Genomic DNA, 19,401 nt, shown 5'->3' on the forward strand with positions numbered 1-19,401 from the left:
AGACGCAGATTAATGCCCAGGAGTTCCCTAATGTCAAATCAATTTTAATTTAGAAGTAGCTTTAACTCATGTCTGTGAAAGCACCCTGCAGGTTTAAAGAGATACCATGACATGGTTTTAAAGCTTGTAAGACGGTTTTAGGAAGACATTATTCTTCAATAGGTATGTATGCACAGTACTATGGTAAGAGTGTGCAAATGAATCAAATTAAGGTGACACTTTGCTTAGTGTTGGATGGTTTGGGGGTGATGCAATTTCCATCAATAACTTGTTTTCCTGCGATTTGATTGTGGGTGATTTTGCACAGAGGCTGATGAGACACACTGAGGTCTGCTGATGAACCTTATTATGACAGTATTTTTTTTCATGCTGGCTTGCGCTCATGTGCTTACAAAACACTATGATGCGGGCAGTGTCATAAAAATAGAAAATGCTGTAATGTAATCAGACGGCATGAAACATGAACGAAGAATTGGACTCTTACTTCAAAAGACCGAAGAGCTTCCTACCATTATGATCTTACACGGGTCTCTCCAAGTGCAATGTAAGATTATTAATTTGCATGTTATGTAAACAGGAGCCTTGAAACTCCAAAATAAATAGAAAAAAAGAGAGATTTTATTTGGGGAATAAAAGTTGGGAGAGAAACTAAATCACTCATGAGTATCTACAGCAGTTAAAACTGTTAGATCGCCTACATGTTCCCTGCAAAGTCGGTGTTAGATTAGAAAATTTACAGTGAGATTGAAGGTCGCGCTATTTTATATAGGACAGATCTTGATAAACCCACACAATGCCCCACAAGACCATGCAGAAATATCTTGTAAATGATATGTCTAGAGAAAAACCTATTGGAAATAGCTGATCCAAATACATGCATTCACTCTTAACATTTTCACAACCAAGGTGTCTGGCCTAAAGCCTTCTTGGTAAAATGGCTGCATGAGCTCACGTCTGACCTGCTTGAGAGGTTGAGCAGTTCGTGCTTGTCGGCGACCGTGGACTTGTCCTCCAGATCCCACATCAGTACGTTGATGAGGTGGGAGTTTTTGATGACGATAGGCACCTCCTCGAACATATGCTCGAAGCCAATGTTAGCCTTCTTCAAGCTGCAGAGTGAAGGACAGGACAGGACAGACAGAGGCAAGAGAAGACAGGTTAAGTTACTATTTGTCAACCCAAAAAAGATTTTCTTTCATTTCATCTTTACATCCAGTGCTTTTACCAATGTTTGCAGACAGAGAGATATTCTGACACAAGACGAACCTATGGACATCAACCATGTTGCCCAGCCAAGTGGCATCACTTCATTCTTTATACTGTGCTGAAATGTAGTTCAACTTCTATACTAAAACCAGAGGGTACATTATCCATCATTTTCTGTCTGATACAGTGAGTGGTTTTAAGGGGACAGCCTGCCTGGTTATAAATTCTAATTCTCGGCTGCATCAGGATTCTCTCTTGGAAAAATTATGTCTCAATGCAAAAAAGTCAATAATAAATTAAAACCCAAATTCTCAAGCTTATGATCACCTGTAACAACTCTGTAAGACCAGGCTATAGGTTCCTTATAGCTGAACCAACTGGACTGTGAAAAGTAATGGATGTAAACATAATTAAAGTTTACATTATGATTCAAGACAACTTGACAACTTAAAATAAATTTCACAGCCTTTTCATTCTCTGCTACAAAGCCTCGTCCAGCATTAGAAAAGTATGCAGTCTAAACAACTACAGAGCTAACAGTACAATGGCTAAGTGTCAGGGAGAAGAAAACACTAAATTTGTCAGAAAAGCAGCCTATTAAGTATGCATGAATGTTAAATATAAAATCAAAAAATAAATAACACAGATAGAGAATCACATAAAAGGTTCCTAAAAATATCAGGAAAACTCATCTCTGATACAATATTCAAAGGAAATAATCACAAACTTCCTGCATTTACTGCGTTCATCATTTGGATTAATTGTACAGTTTATCAGTTGTTCTTTACTGTTATTGCTATGTATTAAATATAATATGAAATATCCATTAAATATGTCCCTTAGTCAGGGGTCATCAGTTTACTTCATGATAAGAAAGGGGTTCCTTAAGGAAAAAGGTTGGGAACCACTGTCCTAAGCTTGGCCACTTCTTGAGTTTTGCAGAGCATGTGCAACCGCAGATAGACAGATACAATCTGAGCAGCCCTCCTGGCTTAGAAGCTAAACTGTGGAAGAATTTTGGTATGAAGATGAAGGGAAAAGGGAACTGGACAAGAGCCACACTGTGTGCAAGTAAATTCATCTGTTTATCTATTTATGGATCATCACACATACGCAGTTTTAAAGTTGCAAGTACTCACACAGTGAGAAAACTAAATCATGTCCAGAAATCAAACATTGTGATGCATCAAAATGCCTTGATAATTATTTTACAGTCTCATCATAGCTCCCTGAAATAGAATTGACTCTTGAGGTGCCTCGAGATTCACACCCCTACTGTTTATGCATAAAAACTACACGCAGGAGTGAGTGTGAATCAGGGGTGGATATTAGCCAGAAACAAACAAAACTGGTGCCAGGAAAAATCCAGGTCCTAGCTGATCCACAGACACTTTGAACACATTTTAAATGAACAGAGGGTAGATGGGGTTAACAGTTGTTCTACCCCAAGTTGTAATGCATTTAACATCTGTTGTGTTGAGAGCAGAGATCTTCTCAGGTCTGCTTTTAGCTCCACATTTTTATTTATTTCACATATGCTTACAAGAGAGGTTGCAAATGGAGCGTTGTACTGTTACCACTTGGCTTGTACTTCTCAGGAAATTGTACCTCAGCCAAATAAAAGCAAAATGAATAGTAATGTTATGCATGTTGCATTTTGATATCTGAAAATGGTGTGATACGATAGGTTGTCCATATTGCACACCCCGGGCAATGTTAGACTCAGTAGCTTAAATTACTTTTTTATGGGCTTTGCTGATAAGTGTGCAAAGCCCCGACCGATTTTTAACCACCTCTCCTTGTTCCTCAGGAGCTAAAAGCTGCATCTCTCTCTGCTTCTCTGACATGGGCCTGTTAACACAAAATGGAACTTCAAACTTTGCTTAATGTCTCACATAAATCCAATAGCATTGACTGAATGCCTTAGTTCAGCCTGTCACTTGTGCACAGTGCATGAGCTACAAACTAATGTCTGTATATGTGCAAAGTTGGCTTGTTAGACGCGTCCTGCTTGTTATGGGATCAATACGCTCGCTGCATAAATCCACCATGTGCGCTGTACCAGAAACAGAGATGTTTATATTATGGCTGTCCGTGTGATGAATAGGGGTGTGGAGCATCATCTGATTCTGATAAGGTAATTTTGAAAAATGTTGTTTCGTATTCCAAGTAGAGAATCACCTCAGGCAAACTTTAGGAGGAGACTCTGAGGCAGCGGAAGTGGACAACCCTGCCTCAGGCTCAGAGTGCCAAGAACAAAAATCAGTATGGATAACAGCACTTTATAAGGAAAATCTATAATGATATAAATACTGTTTGTTATACCTATTGGCACAATTATCCATCTGCAGTGCTTTAAAATATTTCCTGCAAATTATGACCTTTTCAAATGCCTGCGGAGCAACACAAAAAGACATCTATGAGGAAACAGAAGAATAGCACATTCTAGGCAGTACAAATTGCTCAACCCTACTGGACTTTGGCGCACTTAATGCCATGCTCTTTCCAAGTTGGGCCCTGCTGGACAAAGCCAAAGGTTGACTCCACAGGCCGACTAATTTGATGCTTCATATTGTGCGCTGAAGTGGAGGCTATTGACTACTGTCTCCATAGCCCAGCGGACTTGGAGGGCAGTTCAAAGGGATGGGTCTATTCAGCAATCATCTAACCCTGCCTTTCATTTTGAAAAGGTGCACAATATATGCAAGCTTATGTAACATCAAATAAACCAACATGAAAGAGAGTGTTTTTTTTACGCACATTGTAGTGGGGGGAAAATGAAACACTTTTGAAGTTTTGCATCTCCGGAGTGGGAAAAAAACAGAAACATTATTGATATTCAGATTTCCAGTCTATTCTGAAAATAATAGGATCGAGACAAGATTGTTGTTATGTGGTGATATTGTCCTTTCCTGCCCTGTGCTGCCCTCTCTCAATCATTGGCTTATTGGGAACACTGATAGCTACAGATTGGAGCAGTAATAAATCATAGGAACTAATGAAAAGCTGCAGAAATGAGAAGGATCCTGACTCTGGGCCAAACACACTGGGTCAATAACAGAGTTGTCGGCAATAGAGACACACAGGTGGAGAAAAACAGAGGAAATGGGAAAGAGAAATGAAATGATGCGGTTAAATTGTCCCCTCTCCCCACAAATACACTCGCTTTTAGTGAATTTAAAAATGTATATCTGGAAGTTCTGAGTGGACAGCAATTTGATACCTCCGGGACTTCTTCGTGGAGCTGTTTACTTGCATTCGTCAGTGCATGTGTGTGTCCCTTCATGCGTGTGTTTATGCATGTGTGAGTCTGTGCACTTGGACTACCCTGAACTGCCTACAAAATGGTCCCCTCATTACATTCATTTTTAGCTGCAATTTAAAAGCAATTACGATAAGCCTTGGGGTCAGAAAAAGCGTAAACATGGTACATTTGTTTGACGGGCAAGGGCGAACTGATAAATCATCATCATCAGCATCAGTCTGCAACTGCTACTAAATGCCTCCCCTGTGGATGCACAAGCCTGCATTTGCATCCATTGAATAAGCAGAATCAAAAGAGCAAAAGGCAAAATATTTTAATTCTGTTTTCCTGTAAGCAATGTGAACCCATGTGCTTATATTTATGCACAAATGAAAACACAAGATTTACTTGTGAATATCTTTGTGAGCGATCATGAAATCCAATTTTATTTTTGTGTGTTCTGCAATGAGCTACTTACCCCTCAGGTGTGAAATCTTTCTCTTTGCAGATCTCCATGAGTTTGGGAGTAAGCCTGTAGGCCTTGAGGGACAGGGAGCCTTGGGCCGTCTTTATGGGGTCTAGAATGACAAGAGGGTGGGATGCGAAAAAATGAAAATTGTAACACTGCTCTTTGAATCATACTCTCTGGATTCCAGTCCAAACTGAATTCCTCTTAAAGTAAAGCTTTCTAAAAAATGTCCCTTTTGTCCGATTGATCCTATGCAATCAGTACCATGAAAAATCTGCCTGTCATCTACTGACATACAATCTATATTCAATATTTGTATACAAATCTGAAGGGCTGGAGTGAGACTTGCTCCAGTAATACACAATCACGTTCTTAAACAATGATTAAACATTTTTAAAATATTGTATTAGTATTAGAACGAAGTGAACATACTTAGGCCTTACACCAGCCTTACACCAAACAAGCAATTTCACTTTCAATCAATCAAACAATCAATTATTCTTCACATGAAGCCATATAAGGTACAACCATCAGCTCTTTCAACTTTTGCATTATAATTTAGTCTTCATTGCATCTCCTTAAATGTCCATGTATCTGGATGGTTCTGGTAATCCATGGTTTTTGACTGTGAAATAATTTAACTGTAGTTTTGGGTATAGTTGCCTCTGTTGTTTTACAAATTAAGTGTGTTTTGCGAGAGTTGTGGAGCGTTCTAACATCTCAATTGACTGGAATAAGGTGGTCCTAAAACACTAGGCTGTCTTAAGTCAGTCTTTTTCCTCTTGACGTTCTGACAAACTGAACATGTTTAATATCATCACCGTTTTTTTATTCTTGGCTCAGGCAAATGTTGATGCCCCATGCTCCAAAATTATCAACAGCCAGTAGGTGCTATCTCTCCAGCATCAACAGGAAGCAGCAAACTGGGTAGACAGTAAACATGGAGGGGACTTCAGGGAGGAACGAACGTGACAAAGTCTTGGTTTTCTTGTACTGTAGAGAAGGAGGAGAAACTGGTGGAGCTGTGGAGTGAACAATTCAGCATATATCTGATCCCCAGACCAGCACCTAGTTTAGAGAGGAATCTTATTTTTTGAAATGGTTTGTCCAAAAGTCTTCCACCACTAAAGTAGTGCAGCTAACCAAAAGAGGCTGGTAGCAAGTTGAGGCGACAAGTACAGTTAGCAAATACAGTTTCTTTATAGAATATATTGATAGGGCATTGATGGTCATACTGTCCATGCATGAGGCCTTTTATCTTGTGTTTCTGGAGATATGTGCTTTAGCAGACATGCAAGGAATTTTTTTAATATGTCATATTAGTTGGTGTAGTACTTTCCACCAGGAGCAGGATGGAAAATAACCTCTAAGGAATCTAGTTGTAGTCTTGCAAATAGTAAACCTAAGAGATTCCCAGATTTTGTAAATTCTTTTAGTCTGTGACTAAGAACTCACATTGTCTTAAAGTGTCAGAGAGTGTCAGACTTCAGGCTTTTAAAAGTCTTTCCAAAGTCTTCTAGTGTATGGTAGGTATTAGCCATATTTTATCACTATATCTTTCAGGGATATAGTGCCAATAAGCAAACCTTAACTAGATCTGCACATGGAATTTGGTATGATATGACAAAACAATAATAATGTTTATTTTTCATTCATGGTAAACAGTGCCAAGGGTCTCCATTGTGCAATGCACACCATCTTGAACCAGTTACTATATAGTCTCTAACCCAGAATGTATATTGTCATACAAGAGATCAAAGTGCCTAGCAGTTATGAGTATTTATACAGCACTTGACTCATTTTTTATTTTTTACACATCCCAAATGTGTCAAGTAACTATTTGCAAACATAAAAAGAAGTCTAACTGTTTTGAAAACCACAAGTGATCCCAGTGAAAATAAGTAAAAACATAAAATCCTGTTTCAAAGGTGCTAGTTGGCAAGGAGCTGCTATAAAAGCCAATAACTGAAGACACAGTGCCTTCCATCAGATATCTTACTTGATTGATTTTGTCACTTAACTGTCACTCTTTTCTATCAATTCCAGTGATGGAAAACACTCATGTATGTCCAGGCTTACGGATCTGAGCAGTTGGGAGGGGAGCAGAGGCACTAGTGGTCTGTCAACTGCGAAACAACATTTGCACTGCAGGGTTTCTAATTCCTAAAATCAATTCAACAAACTGAACAGCCAAGCTAAAGTCACACTTAGATAGAGAAAAAATGTTAAGTATGCAGCATGACTCTGAGAAATGCTACTTGCATTCTTGCTAGAGAGAGAAAGTGGTAATATTGGCTCAGACTGGACATGCTGACAGAAACCAAACTGTCTACCAGAAATTTTAGTCTGACTTTGTCCCTTTCCAACCGCCAACTGAGTCACTCCCAAACAAGATGCAGCCAATCTCAATGCTGGCAAATCTCCACTGAGACTGGTTGGTGACAGCCACACTTGATTAAGACAACTCTCTCCTACCCATAGGAAGCTTGGTAAATAAATGAAACATCCAGCTCTTAGGAGCTTCTTGAGTTTTGACAGTGGAACTTTACCTTTCCTGGGCTGGTCTTTACCCTGTGTCTTTGCACACATTACATACATATATACATACATTATATATGTATATATATACACACACACACACACACACACACATATACACATATACACATTGTACTGTATGTGTATATATATATATATATATATATATATATATATATATTTAGCAAGCAGCTTTTTTAAGACACTTAAAGGCTTCAAAATTTACAAGTGGGGTAGGGATGTCTCGATCCGATATCCGGATCGGTATCGGCTGCCGATATTAGCAAAAAACGCGCATCGGCATCGGATCGGACTGCATGGAAAAATGCCGATCCGTGAAATACAGTTTTTCATGGAATCTGATCCGGGTTTTCTGGCCAGTCCAGCGCTCCGTGATTCAAGTAATCCATTCCAGTGATCCGCTCCAGCACTTACTATCAATCCACCAGGCCAGCATGCAGACACACAGGAAACAGCAGCACCAGGCTGGCACTGACACTACAAAAATAACTGAAAAGGAAAGGCTGCATTGTTTGTAAATGTCTTGTGGTGTTAATCTATTTTTTATTTATTAAGGGGCCAAAGCACAAGTGTGTGGAGTCTTGCTGCTATTTTAATTTCAATGTTAGACATTTTAAAGATGTCTTGTGATGATTTATTTTCTATTTAAGGGGCCAAAGCAGCCAAAGCAAACAAGCTTTATTTTTTATTTAATGTTAAAGTTCAAGTTTAAAGTTTTTTTTTATTTCACCCTGTTAACAATAAGCATGTCAGTTTCTCATACCAACTGTTGTGGATCATTCTAACTAACCCGATTAAGTAGTTGTTGGAGTAATATCGCTTGATCAAACCTTTTCTAACATGACTGACAACAAAATAAGTGAATATGTATAATACGCGCTTGGATCGGATTGGTATTAGTATCGGCGAAGTGAAAAAGTTGGATCGGGACATCCCTAAAGTGGGGTATTTTATGTCCCACAACAAAATGTGAAAGTCTCCTGACTTAGACATGAGGGAGCCGGAGTGTTAAAATGCTAACTCATTTCTGGGATTTAGGACTCATTCCTGCAGCACTCTATAAATATATACTGTATGTCGGTTGCTTTAAAGCTCTGTGCCTGCAAAGAGCTATTATAGGTTTGCTCTGTGCCTGTCCATCTTAACCTCTTTTACAGTTCACCTCATGCTAAAAAAAAAAAAAAAAAAAAAATAGTTGTCATGGTGAACATACTAAACCAATTGGTTTAACAACCCACTCTAATCCTAAGCTTTCATTGAGCGGAAGCTATTAACTCGCCAGTTGGCCACCTGATTGATTCATCCATCGGCATAAAATGACCGGTGAGTTAATGACGAAGAGAAGAAAAGACAAATCAATTTTCTTTCCCTTTGACTTTAAACAGAGATAATGTCAATTCCTTTGAGGTGCTTTGATCCATTAAGCGCTGCATTATTGACTGACATTAACAGGAGCCCTCGTTTAGAATGAGAAAGGGCTGCTGCCTGCCTGCCTGCCTGAGTGGCCAGCTGGCTGGCAGGACTAGATCAGAGGGGTTCATATGTCAGCTGGTTTAAATTAATCTTTGCCTATCATGGATTTGTACAATCTGAGAACATGACAGCCCTGAAGTGATTTTGGAGAGAAAGAATAGGGCCGGGGGGAGTTCCTTTACACTCACCGGCACTGAAACATTGATGAATTTCAAAGCTGTTTTCATCATTTTTTAAAATGACAATTCCGGTTGCCGCCTCTCTCTTGACTTAAAGTGAGTGGATAAACACTAAGCTGTCCTAATGAAAGACTGACTTCAGGTCTGGAGCTTGAACGACTTTTTGTGTCACCTTGGCTGTACTTTAGACTTATTTTTCGGCTCGTAAACCTATAGGAGGTAAACTCAGCACATTATGAAGGGTGCAATATGGGCAGAAATACTCTCTTGATACGATCTGGCATTTTGACAATATCTATATTTGATTATATGTCTTCAGCTTGTAAAAGTCTGTAATGCGCAAGTCACATTTCAGCATCGTGAATATAAATAAAGACCAGTTGTACTGTCATAGAAACCAGCCATAAATTAAACACTTTCACCATTTACTCAAATATTTAATGTTCTTATATATTGCCTCTAAAATCAATGAGCACTCGGAGAGGTTATGTAGTAATGAATCATCATTTATTTAGACACTGAGGAGTTAAATGCTCACTGTTTTGTAGTGACAGGTTTTAATTTGCTGCCATGTAGGTTTTAATATTGCTGTCGTTTGAAAGAAAGCTTACACCATCTGGGATGGCATTTGTGGTGCTGCAATTATGGGCAGCTCTTAAAGGTCTTTTCTATGAAGCAGGTGCAGGCACATGATGTCCGTACGCGTCATGTTAGTGGTTACCAGCAACCTTGTTAATCCTGTCTATTTTTCCCTGCTTTGTGCTTGTCACTGCCTCCTCTGCTGTCGGCCTTTCAAGGGCTGCAGACAGACACTGCGTTGCAAACCCCTTCTTTTCACCTGCCACTGATGATTTACTGGGGAGGGCATAAGCCCAGGTCTTTGCTGTTAAACGGGATTTTGCACATAACTACCTCTGCAGCACTCATGCTCCCTGCTACCTTGATGTTTGATAGCACTTTGCATCATACAAACTGACACCTGCATATAGGAGATCAGCACAAAGAGAAAAAAATTTCTAATTATTCTTCAAGCTCTAAGGTCTATTTAAAATGTATTTGATGTCAACGCAGACACTTGCTGAATTTATCTTGAAACATAGCCATTGTTTTTTTAATATTTGTGCTAACCTCAACTAATCTTTTTCTACATCTGTCACACTAATTTAATTTTGAGATTCTGTGTATGTCAGCCACAGTTGAATGTTATAAGACTTCTCAGTGGCAATCCTATTCTTAGATACCTATTGATTAAAGAGACTAAATTTGACTTGTGATTGTTTAATCATGGATGAAACTAAATATGAATATAATGAATATGAACTGTAAATGACTAGAATATGCTCCCTTGTAGCAGTTCCATTTTAATGCCTGAGAAGTTCAACTAATTCTGATTTGGTATATTGAATCGGAGCAAGCTTTTGTGATTTTTCCCTATTGTTTCATAAAGATTCAGCTTTCTTTTGTGAAACTATTGTGTTGAACTTAGCTGGTGCTGTCCTACTCTCCTAGAACTATTTTCCAACAGCATGCATCTCTAACATTGGTGGTTATCCGTGAATAGCTGAATGGTTGTGTGACAGGTGAACAATACAGAAGTAAATCTGCTCTCTGCACTTTTGTTCTGCTACAAATTAGGCACTAAAACATCCCCTGGTTGTGGTGGCTATAGAGTGGACAAGAATTAGACCAACCCATCTGACCATTACCTGTACTGACCAATGGTTGAACCCATCTTGGCTATTCAAAGACACTTATGCCCAATCCTGAATGCCCCTTTCCCTAAGACTGGCTGGTGGATTCTAAAATCTACCAGCCACTCAATAGGCTCTTGTTGGTGAGTCACTTGCATATTTTACCAGCGTTCTGCTAGTAGCTAGTCCTAATTTTCAACCCCGAATATGCTGTCTTCAGCTGTGGCAATTTCTCTTGTGTGGACAATAGGCATCCTTTTGCAGTTGTCAGCAGCAAATTGCAGAAGTAAGAAAAAGAAGACGTCGTGACACCTGGGAATGCTGGTGGATCAGTCTGTGGCATGTGGACTGCAAACAGGTTTTGTTGTAGTTCGCCTAGCTACGTACCACGCTAACTAGCTAGTAGCATATATATATATATATATATATATATATATATATATATATATATATATATATATATATATGCACAATTAATCGTAATAAAATCGTGATCTCGATTCATATGCATATGCGATCTAATTTTTCAATGACAGCAATTCTGCCGGCCCCGCCCGTGCCAGGAGTCGGGACATCATCTGCATGAAAACAAGCGCTCCCAACAACGCAGCGTTATATCACGTGATGCAGAGCAACAGCCAGCTGGCAGTTTGGAAAGCAGTAAGAGCAGGAGAGAGCTGACAACGTGAGGAGGACCCCTTACAAGTTAACATACTGATACTCCACAGGCAGACACACACACATACCGGACAGCCTCTCAGTCCTTAGCCGCTAACGTTAGCTCATGTACAACACAGGTACCACACAGAAACTTTAACAAAGGGTCATAATGTGCTTCTAGTGACTGTGAAATCGCTAGCGAAAGTTGTTTACATTGCCTGCTCTCATGGGACAAAGATCCTCTGAGAAGAAAGACAGTTCACTCTGCTCTGCCGCCAGGAACAAACTGGGAGGCAAAGATCCTCTCTGAGGAAGAGGGTTCACTTTGCTGCAGGGTTCACCAAAACCTTTTTTTTTTTTGTTTTGTTTTTTCTTTTAATAAATTGAACACACATTAAAGAACATACAAGATCCTGTACAGAATTAATACATATAATACTATACAATAAACACTGTCAAATTAATTGAAGGAAGAGGATTTAAAGGCAAATAAAATATTGGGGATTTATGTAAAAATATAGATAGAGACATATAAATAATTATATAGTTACAGATATGTAGGCCAAGTTAGGTGAATACTCCTGTCAAATGCATGGTGTTGAAACGTTTAATCTCTCTTAGTCTTCTTCCTTAGTATATTTAGACTTTATTTTATCATAACAATAACAATGAATATTTTAATTTGATTTTAATAACATTTATCACACAGCATTTTGTGGAAAAGTCAAATGTTCAGTTTACAGTTTTAATAAACTCAGTACTGTTTTTCAACACATATATTGTTTTGTCTTCATTCAATGTAATTAGCACATATTGTTATTGCGCCATTGGTTTTGGTCTTGGTGCCCCACATTTTGGCCGTGATGCCCCAATGAATATGTATTTATCAAAGACCAAAGTGGCCTTGCCCTAAAAATGACTTAATTCCAGGCCTGGAATACCTACCACAGAAAATGTTGTTCAACATTGATATTATTGTTAAACTTGTTCAAAAGCTATAAGAGAAGACAAGAGATGAAAGTTTATTGTTTTTACAGTCAGTGTCAGGCTGTCAGCTGTTGCATTTAAGCTAAAAACAGGAGTGTTCCCTCTCTGCTGACCAGAGTTTATGTGCATTGTGTCTCTTGTATCAGGCACAATCATAGGCTTTGTTATTTAATGATATTTTTTTATTATTTATTTGTAATTTTTGTTACTTTTCCTTTTGTATCAGGAAATAAGCACAATAAATCTTTATGTTGAAAAAAATCGTGAGAGAATCGTGATCTCAATTATAAGCCAAAAAATCGTGATTCTCATTTTTTCCAGAATCGTGCAGCCCTACTAGCTGGTATTACATTAATGATTTCAATGACATTAATGCTGGATTACACTGTTTGAGATACACACATAATGTCAAAAAACAATCATTCAATTCATTCATTCATTCTGGGAGATTTCTCATTGGATGTCCTTCTCCTAACAAGAATAGGGACACCCTACCCCTTGGCATGAACACATAGAATGAAGGGATGGGGTTTAGTGGCAAGGAGCAAGGAGTGTATTGGGATTGAGCCTGAATGAGTAAAAGTTTACATTTTACCACTAACCCCGTGAAACCAACTACTCTCTTTATGAACAAAATTATGCATTCTTTTTACATCCAATTATTTGTAATGTATTTAGTCATGTCTTCAACCAAGTTCTGTTATAATGCCTAGCCATAGCCACATGATGTGACAACCATCACTCCAATTACATCACAGTTAGGAGCTGGTTTTAGTATGAAATCCTAGACCGTGGTGTGGAAAAAGAAATCCATCAACATAGTCATTCCCCAGTCTTCTGCATGAGCCTACTTACCATAGATAAGTACAACGGACTCTTCAATGGCATGCTGGTAACTGAACTGGGAGTCGAGCAGCGCTCGGCTGACAAAAGAGCCATAGTAGGTGGACTGGTACCAGCCCACATGCAGATGGTCAATGTTGACGTGACGCAGGGAACGCATCATCTCCATCTGGTACTGGACTAGATGCAGAGAGAGAGAGGTAGAAACGTAGAGAGAAGGAAAGTCAGAGGGATGGGACAGATAAAGAGAGAGAGAGAGAGAGAGAGAGAGAGAGAGAGAGAGAAAACATTTAATTCAGAATGAACTTCATTGAAATCAGCTTAGGGATTTTTTTGGATCTGTAAATATCTGGTCTCCATCTGTAACTGGATATGGTGTACGAACAGAGGGAGGGAGCAGAGGATGTGAGAAACATAAAAAATTAGGGGGAAAAAGAGCAACAAGGATGTGAAAGAGAAATGCACTGAAACAGAGAAAACAAAAGCTTCATCTTCCGTTATCAAGTGGCCGTGGCAGAGATTTCTAAAACAAACATCAACAGAGACCGCCAGTCACCCTTTGATTCCTTATGTCAGTAAATATATCCTGGTAGAGAAAAAAACAGCTGGATATATACACAGACAGGGTTCAGCTACTGGAGAGAAGGCTAGATGCATTACGAGGACAGCCATTTCATTACACCAGACACATCCTAAGGACGCGCAGCCAGAAATACAAACAACCTGCCTCGCCGGCTGTAAGTAACAACCAAAGCAAGCAAGCAAGCAAAACAGAATCTCCATGCAGGCAAGCTTGAGGAGGTTGATAAATCAGGGTGTTATTGGGCAGCTGTGGCCCCCTAGACCCCAGCCTGTAGAGCACATCCTTCTCCTGCTGAGGCTGTTAACAAGAAGAAACTGGAGAGGTGGCATGGAGGGATGGAAGAAAGCAGAGGAGAAAAAAAAAAAAGACGATGGAAAGGTGAAGGATAGTGGAAAGAAAGGAAGGTGTTAAAGGGATAGTTTGTGGATTTTCAACCAGCTTTGTATCATAACAATGTGGGTAGTATGTGTACATGATCTGTGGTAAACTTCCCTCCATTTTACCAGTGCCCGAATCTCCCTGCTAGTCTCTCAGTTTAAATTTTCACTGGCTCTAAGGCTGTTGCTTGAACTACAGATTGTGCTTCTGCATCTTAATATGCCTGCCACAACGGACACAAAAAATATAGAGGCGGACTGAGAGAGAGACCCGCCCCTCTCTATCCGTCTCAAACTCACAGCAACCTCAGATCAAAGAGTAGAACTAAGCACAACTGATCAAATATAAACCAAGATTCTGTTACTGCATTGCCTGTTTTACCCCTAAAATGTTTTCAGAACCATATGTTAGCTTGCTATTCAACTGTAATTTGAAATTGTCTGTTCCCTGCCATATTGTTTCCTGTGGAAAAATGGTCACGCTTGCATTATGTCACCCACCAGCAGGAGGGTTTATTGGTCTGGTGCAGCGCTGTGCATCCTGGTAGTTGTAGATTTTCTACCTCTTCGACAAAAGCAAATGCCACAGCCCTTTTCCTCTGGTAATATAAAAAAAAATTCAAAACAACTTACCAGGCGTAAAATACTTCTTTAAAGAGCTAAGACGAGAGAGGAATAAGGCAGAGCAGAGAAGGAAAAAGAATGAGTATGGAGAGAAGAACAGAAAGTGAAAGAAAAGGGAGTGAGTGAGGAAAAATGTAATGTCACCATTTTACCAAGGTGACTCTTTTGGGTTCTTTCTAAGGGCCTGAATTCAACCCCTGGAGGTGATGTTACGCAAAGCAGGGAGTGATTTTGGTCCAAACATCGTTACATTTCAGTTGGTCACTTCAAGGGATTTGACCTCTCAGAGGTCATGTAGCACTCACGAAGAGAGCAGTCACGCACACAGTACTTTGTGGTTTATTTGCATTAACTTATCCAGTCATTAACAGACCTCCCACAAACACACTCACACTTCTTGCTCACTGTCATTTGTTCCACTGCCTCTGCTGTACTCCACAAAGAAAACAAATGGCACTGGTCTGCCCACAATTACACATTCAACTCCTGCAGGAGTGCCGCGTGAAGAGAAGAGGCTGCGCTGAGGTGCCTCTTTCTCCTGACAATAAAAACACTGAACATCTGGATGGGGACAGGCAGGCAAAGAGGCCCTTTTCACAGCCCGTCCTGCAGGGATGGACTGGATGCACCAATCTAGCCTTTTAATCTACCCTTTTTATTTAGTGATTGACATAGTCAGTGAGACAAAAGCAAGCAGAGTAGATGGACGGGATGATACGAGGGGGAGGAGATGGGAAGGCAGGATAGGAATAGAGGAAGATGGGGTATATTAGGGGGAAGAAAACGAGATTGCAGACTATGTTGCAACTCTGTGATACACCACAGGGAGAGGAGGTGTCTGGCACTATGTGTGTGTGTGTTTCTTAACTGTGACTCTTGAGTGCAGTGGAAAACCCATTAGAGAAATGTGCGTATAGTATATTTCATGGAGAAAAGTTTGCTGGTAGGGGGTAGCAGGTGCGAGAATATTTAACTGTCTCCTTTGTAATTTGGAGTCTACAGTGACAAACGAGAAGAAGGTGACAATTAAAACATGGGGTGGGTGAGACACGAAACAGAAGCATCAAAAGGGAGAGCATGAGGAAGGGAGAGAGCGCTTGTGACAGGCAGAGTAAGTCTGTCGGAGAGTGGCTCTGCCCAGGGGCAGGCTAGCAGCAGACTCCAAGACACACAGAGCTCAATGGAGAGGGAAGGCAGCCTGCCACCTGACTACTGTATCTGTCTGTGCACCTCTATGCCAATCAGTATGGGTACTTACCTCTCAAGCCGCACTGATGCGTATACCTGCCCCAACACCCTATCATTAGCAGGGAAATTGTGCACAAAGTGATCTGTCTCTGAAGTGAAAGCTCAAGGCTGGCGGATTGACAACAGAGGCCAAGAAACCAATCAGCTATCTCTCACATCTTATCCAATGGCTTACTCTCCTCACAGTTCTTTATAAGCTTAATGTGTGTACAATATCTTTATAAGCCAAATCTGTTTGTTTTTACAAGGCTATGATTTCACTTTTAGACTAACTGCATATTACAAACAAAGTAGATCAGATCTGAGTGGGATGTTTGTCTGCATAGAAACTTATATATGCATCTCCTCTTCCCTCTATGGCAAGATACAATGACACAAACTGATTTATTTATTATACATATTCTTGTCTTTATTTTATTTAAATTCAATGTATTTACTTATGAATCATGCATGGGAATTCTGATCTTGTTTTTAGTGTTCAAGACAACTTTGTGTGGTATTTCCAAGCACTTGAGGTTGTACCATGTGGGCCCAAATTTCTGGTCTCTGCAGTTAAAAGTATGAATTGTAAATTTGATTATGGTCCACACAGTTGCCCTCTGTTGCATTATGCAAGGCCCTGCAAAGCGTGGTTTGTTTGGCTGAACATACAATAGGTGCTGCTCTACTCTGCCTAAAGGATGTTTACACCAGGCGCTGCAAGAATAAGGCCAGGAGTACCATTAATGATCCCAACCACCTGGATAGCTGCCCTTTTTTCTCCCTGCTGAGGTCAGGAGGAAGGTACTGGCTTCTACCCTCAGGCCACAAGAAGAAATATAGACAATGCCTTGGTATAGCCAACTGTATATATATATATATATATATATATATATATATACATATACATACATACATACACACATATACATACATATATATATATATATATATATATATATATACACACACACACACACATATATATATACATATATACATACATACATATATATATATATATATATGTGCAAATTAAAGGAGCTGACAGGATTGCATTTCAATGAAATTGTACTTTATATCATTTCAAGTGACAAATAAATGACTGATGATCTAAAATATGATTCAGAACATGTGACAGAGGCCTTTAATTTTGTTAATCATTGAATCAGTGAATCAATCAATCAAACACTCAGTCATTCACATAAAATCATATAAGATACAGTCCCTGTCTTCCTAAGTGACAATATTCTGGCACTAACTGTCCTTGATTTTCTATTAACCTGCTTATCTACAGCAATTTCAGAAAGATTTCAAAGTCCTGTTTTCCTTAATTTAAGATGAGAGGTTGTGTCTAAGTATATTCTGACGGTATGTGTAAAATTCAAAGACTGACCTGCGAAAAGGCAAGTATCGAGGGAAGTTTATGAAATCATTTTTCAAGTGCTGAGATTTTCAAAGGCGGAGTAGGATTTCAAAGAAATTTAAAAGAACACGGGACCGCACAGTGTTTTCCCTGAGATGGTGGGTCAACCGAGCAGCCGAGAGCTAACAAGTGACTGAGAGCCCACGCACAGAAATAGAGATTGTTGGCTGAAATTAGAGATCACTCTGCGGAGACAGCAACATGAAGCTCTTCACAAATCGTTTTCCAGTTTGTTAAAGAAATAGATAACAGAGCCAAATGGCTCGGCTCATGCTTGAGGTTCCTCTGCATTACACATAACTGCATTTGGGTAACTATCTTTTCAACTGTGACTGTGAGGATGAGGTGTGCTCTACTTGAACAATAACCCTAAGCATGAATCCAAAGTAAACGATTTAGTGGCTTTACATTGATGTTGTAAATTTTTTGTGCAACTGACACTGATGCAAACTGATGCTGACAAATGAAAGCACAACAACAAACTACAACGACTACAAAAAATGGGTAAACGTACATTGTACAGTTCTGTAATTAATTTGCATTAAAGTCTACCACACAAAATGTACGAAAATAGCCGAATAACTGAGTTTTTTTTAATTCAGTAAATAGACTGACTTGTATTCTACCCATCTGGATGACACTGAGCTTCAACTAGAGAATCGAGCAGACAGGAAGACTTATAAACAAACTACTACACGCTGAACCCAGGTCAGAAAGAAATGGATAGAAGACACATGCAGACAATCGACCGACATGCAGCCTGATAGCTAAAGTGAGATTCAGAAGGCTGAGTGAAGCTACAGGCCAGTTGCAGGCCAGCCAGCTCATCCACCACAGATCTAATATAGAGCACAGAGCCTTGTAAATGCCACAGGATCACTACCTTGTTTGTTCAAAAGCCAAGAACTACAGCAGTGAAAGACGATAGAAAAACAAACTGTGTGACCATCTGACGTAGGTGGGTATGTGTGTACTCTACACAATATAGTGAAGTAGTAAAGCCTCTGGAGACCTCTATGTAAAACAGGTAGGCGTGGATAAGACAATTATTATTTTTACAGCACTATAATCAGTTTAGAAAGAAAAAACTACATATTTGGACTTTGAAGCTGCAACCGTGCTACTATTTCAACTTTCAGCACTGAGCATTTCCTCTTCTGAATTACTTATCATTTTTGTTGATCAATGAATCGACTGGCTTGCTGCTTTTGTGTTAAAAATAAGCTAATGAGACACTGAAGAGTAAACGTAACCATGACCTCAAGAATCAAAGATTCATACAAGACAAAGGGAGAGAAGAAAAACATTTGTATTTTTTGACAAAATGAAGACAAAGGGGACTGAGATGTGAGGGCAGCTGTCTGTGTTCTGATTAGCGTAATGTGAATGCTGGTACATGAATGAATAATGCTTTCCACTCTTTCAACTACCACTGAGTTGGAGGTGACCTTAAGTGAAGCAGTTTGCCTCCGCTTCAAAGGAGGTGCTCTGACCAACTACAGAAGAATCCAGTTGTTGGCAGGGCAGCTCACAGATGTCCAAGCTAATGAAAGCAGCACACTGATGATCAGAGTGTATGTTCTGCCAAATATCCCCCAGAATGATGATCTTGGAAAAAACAAAATGGAATACCAGTAGACATTTTTAGTACAGAGCTGGATGTTGATCAGCACCACAAGCAAATCAGCTTAATATCTGTGCTTTTCCTTCTCGCTCGCACTTCTTTAACTACACTAGCAGCCACCGTGCGTGGCAGATCTGTGAGAAGTGTGCACAAATTTTAACTAGGGATGCCCCGATCAATCGGCCAGCAATCGGTATCAGCCAGTATTCAGGAAAATATATGCAATGGA

General features: G+C 39.6%; 1 protein-coding gene across 1 annotated transcript in view; it reads right to left on the minus strand.

The window, feature by feature from the left end:
• LOC125893258 (eukaryotic translation initiation factor 3 subunit H) overlaps positions 1-19,401 on the minus strand; it is a 69,295-nt gene that overhangs the window by 16,808 nt on the left and 33,086 nt on the right. The window contains exons 3-5 of the mRNA XM_049583822.1: positions 13,324-13,491; positions 4,929-5,028; positions 960-1,109 (exon numbers count right to left, since the gene is read on the minus strand). Coding sequence (XP_049439779.1) covers positions 960-1,109; positions 4,929-5,028; positions 13,324-13,491 — 418 coding nt within the window. The remainder of the gene's footprint in view (positions 1-959; positions 1,110-4,928; positions 5,029-13,323; positions 13,492-19,401) is intronic.

This window comes from Epinephelus fuscoguttatus, linkage group LG8, assembly GCF_011397635.1.
Source record: "Epinephelus fuscoguttatus linkage group LG8, E.fuscoguttatus.final_Chr_v1".
Taxonomy (NCBI): domain Eukaryota; kingdom Metazoa; phylum Chordata; class Actinopteri; order Perciformes; family Serranidae; genus Epinephelus; species Epinephelus fuscoguttatus.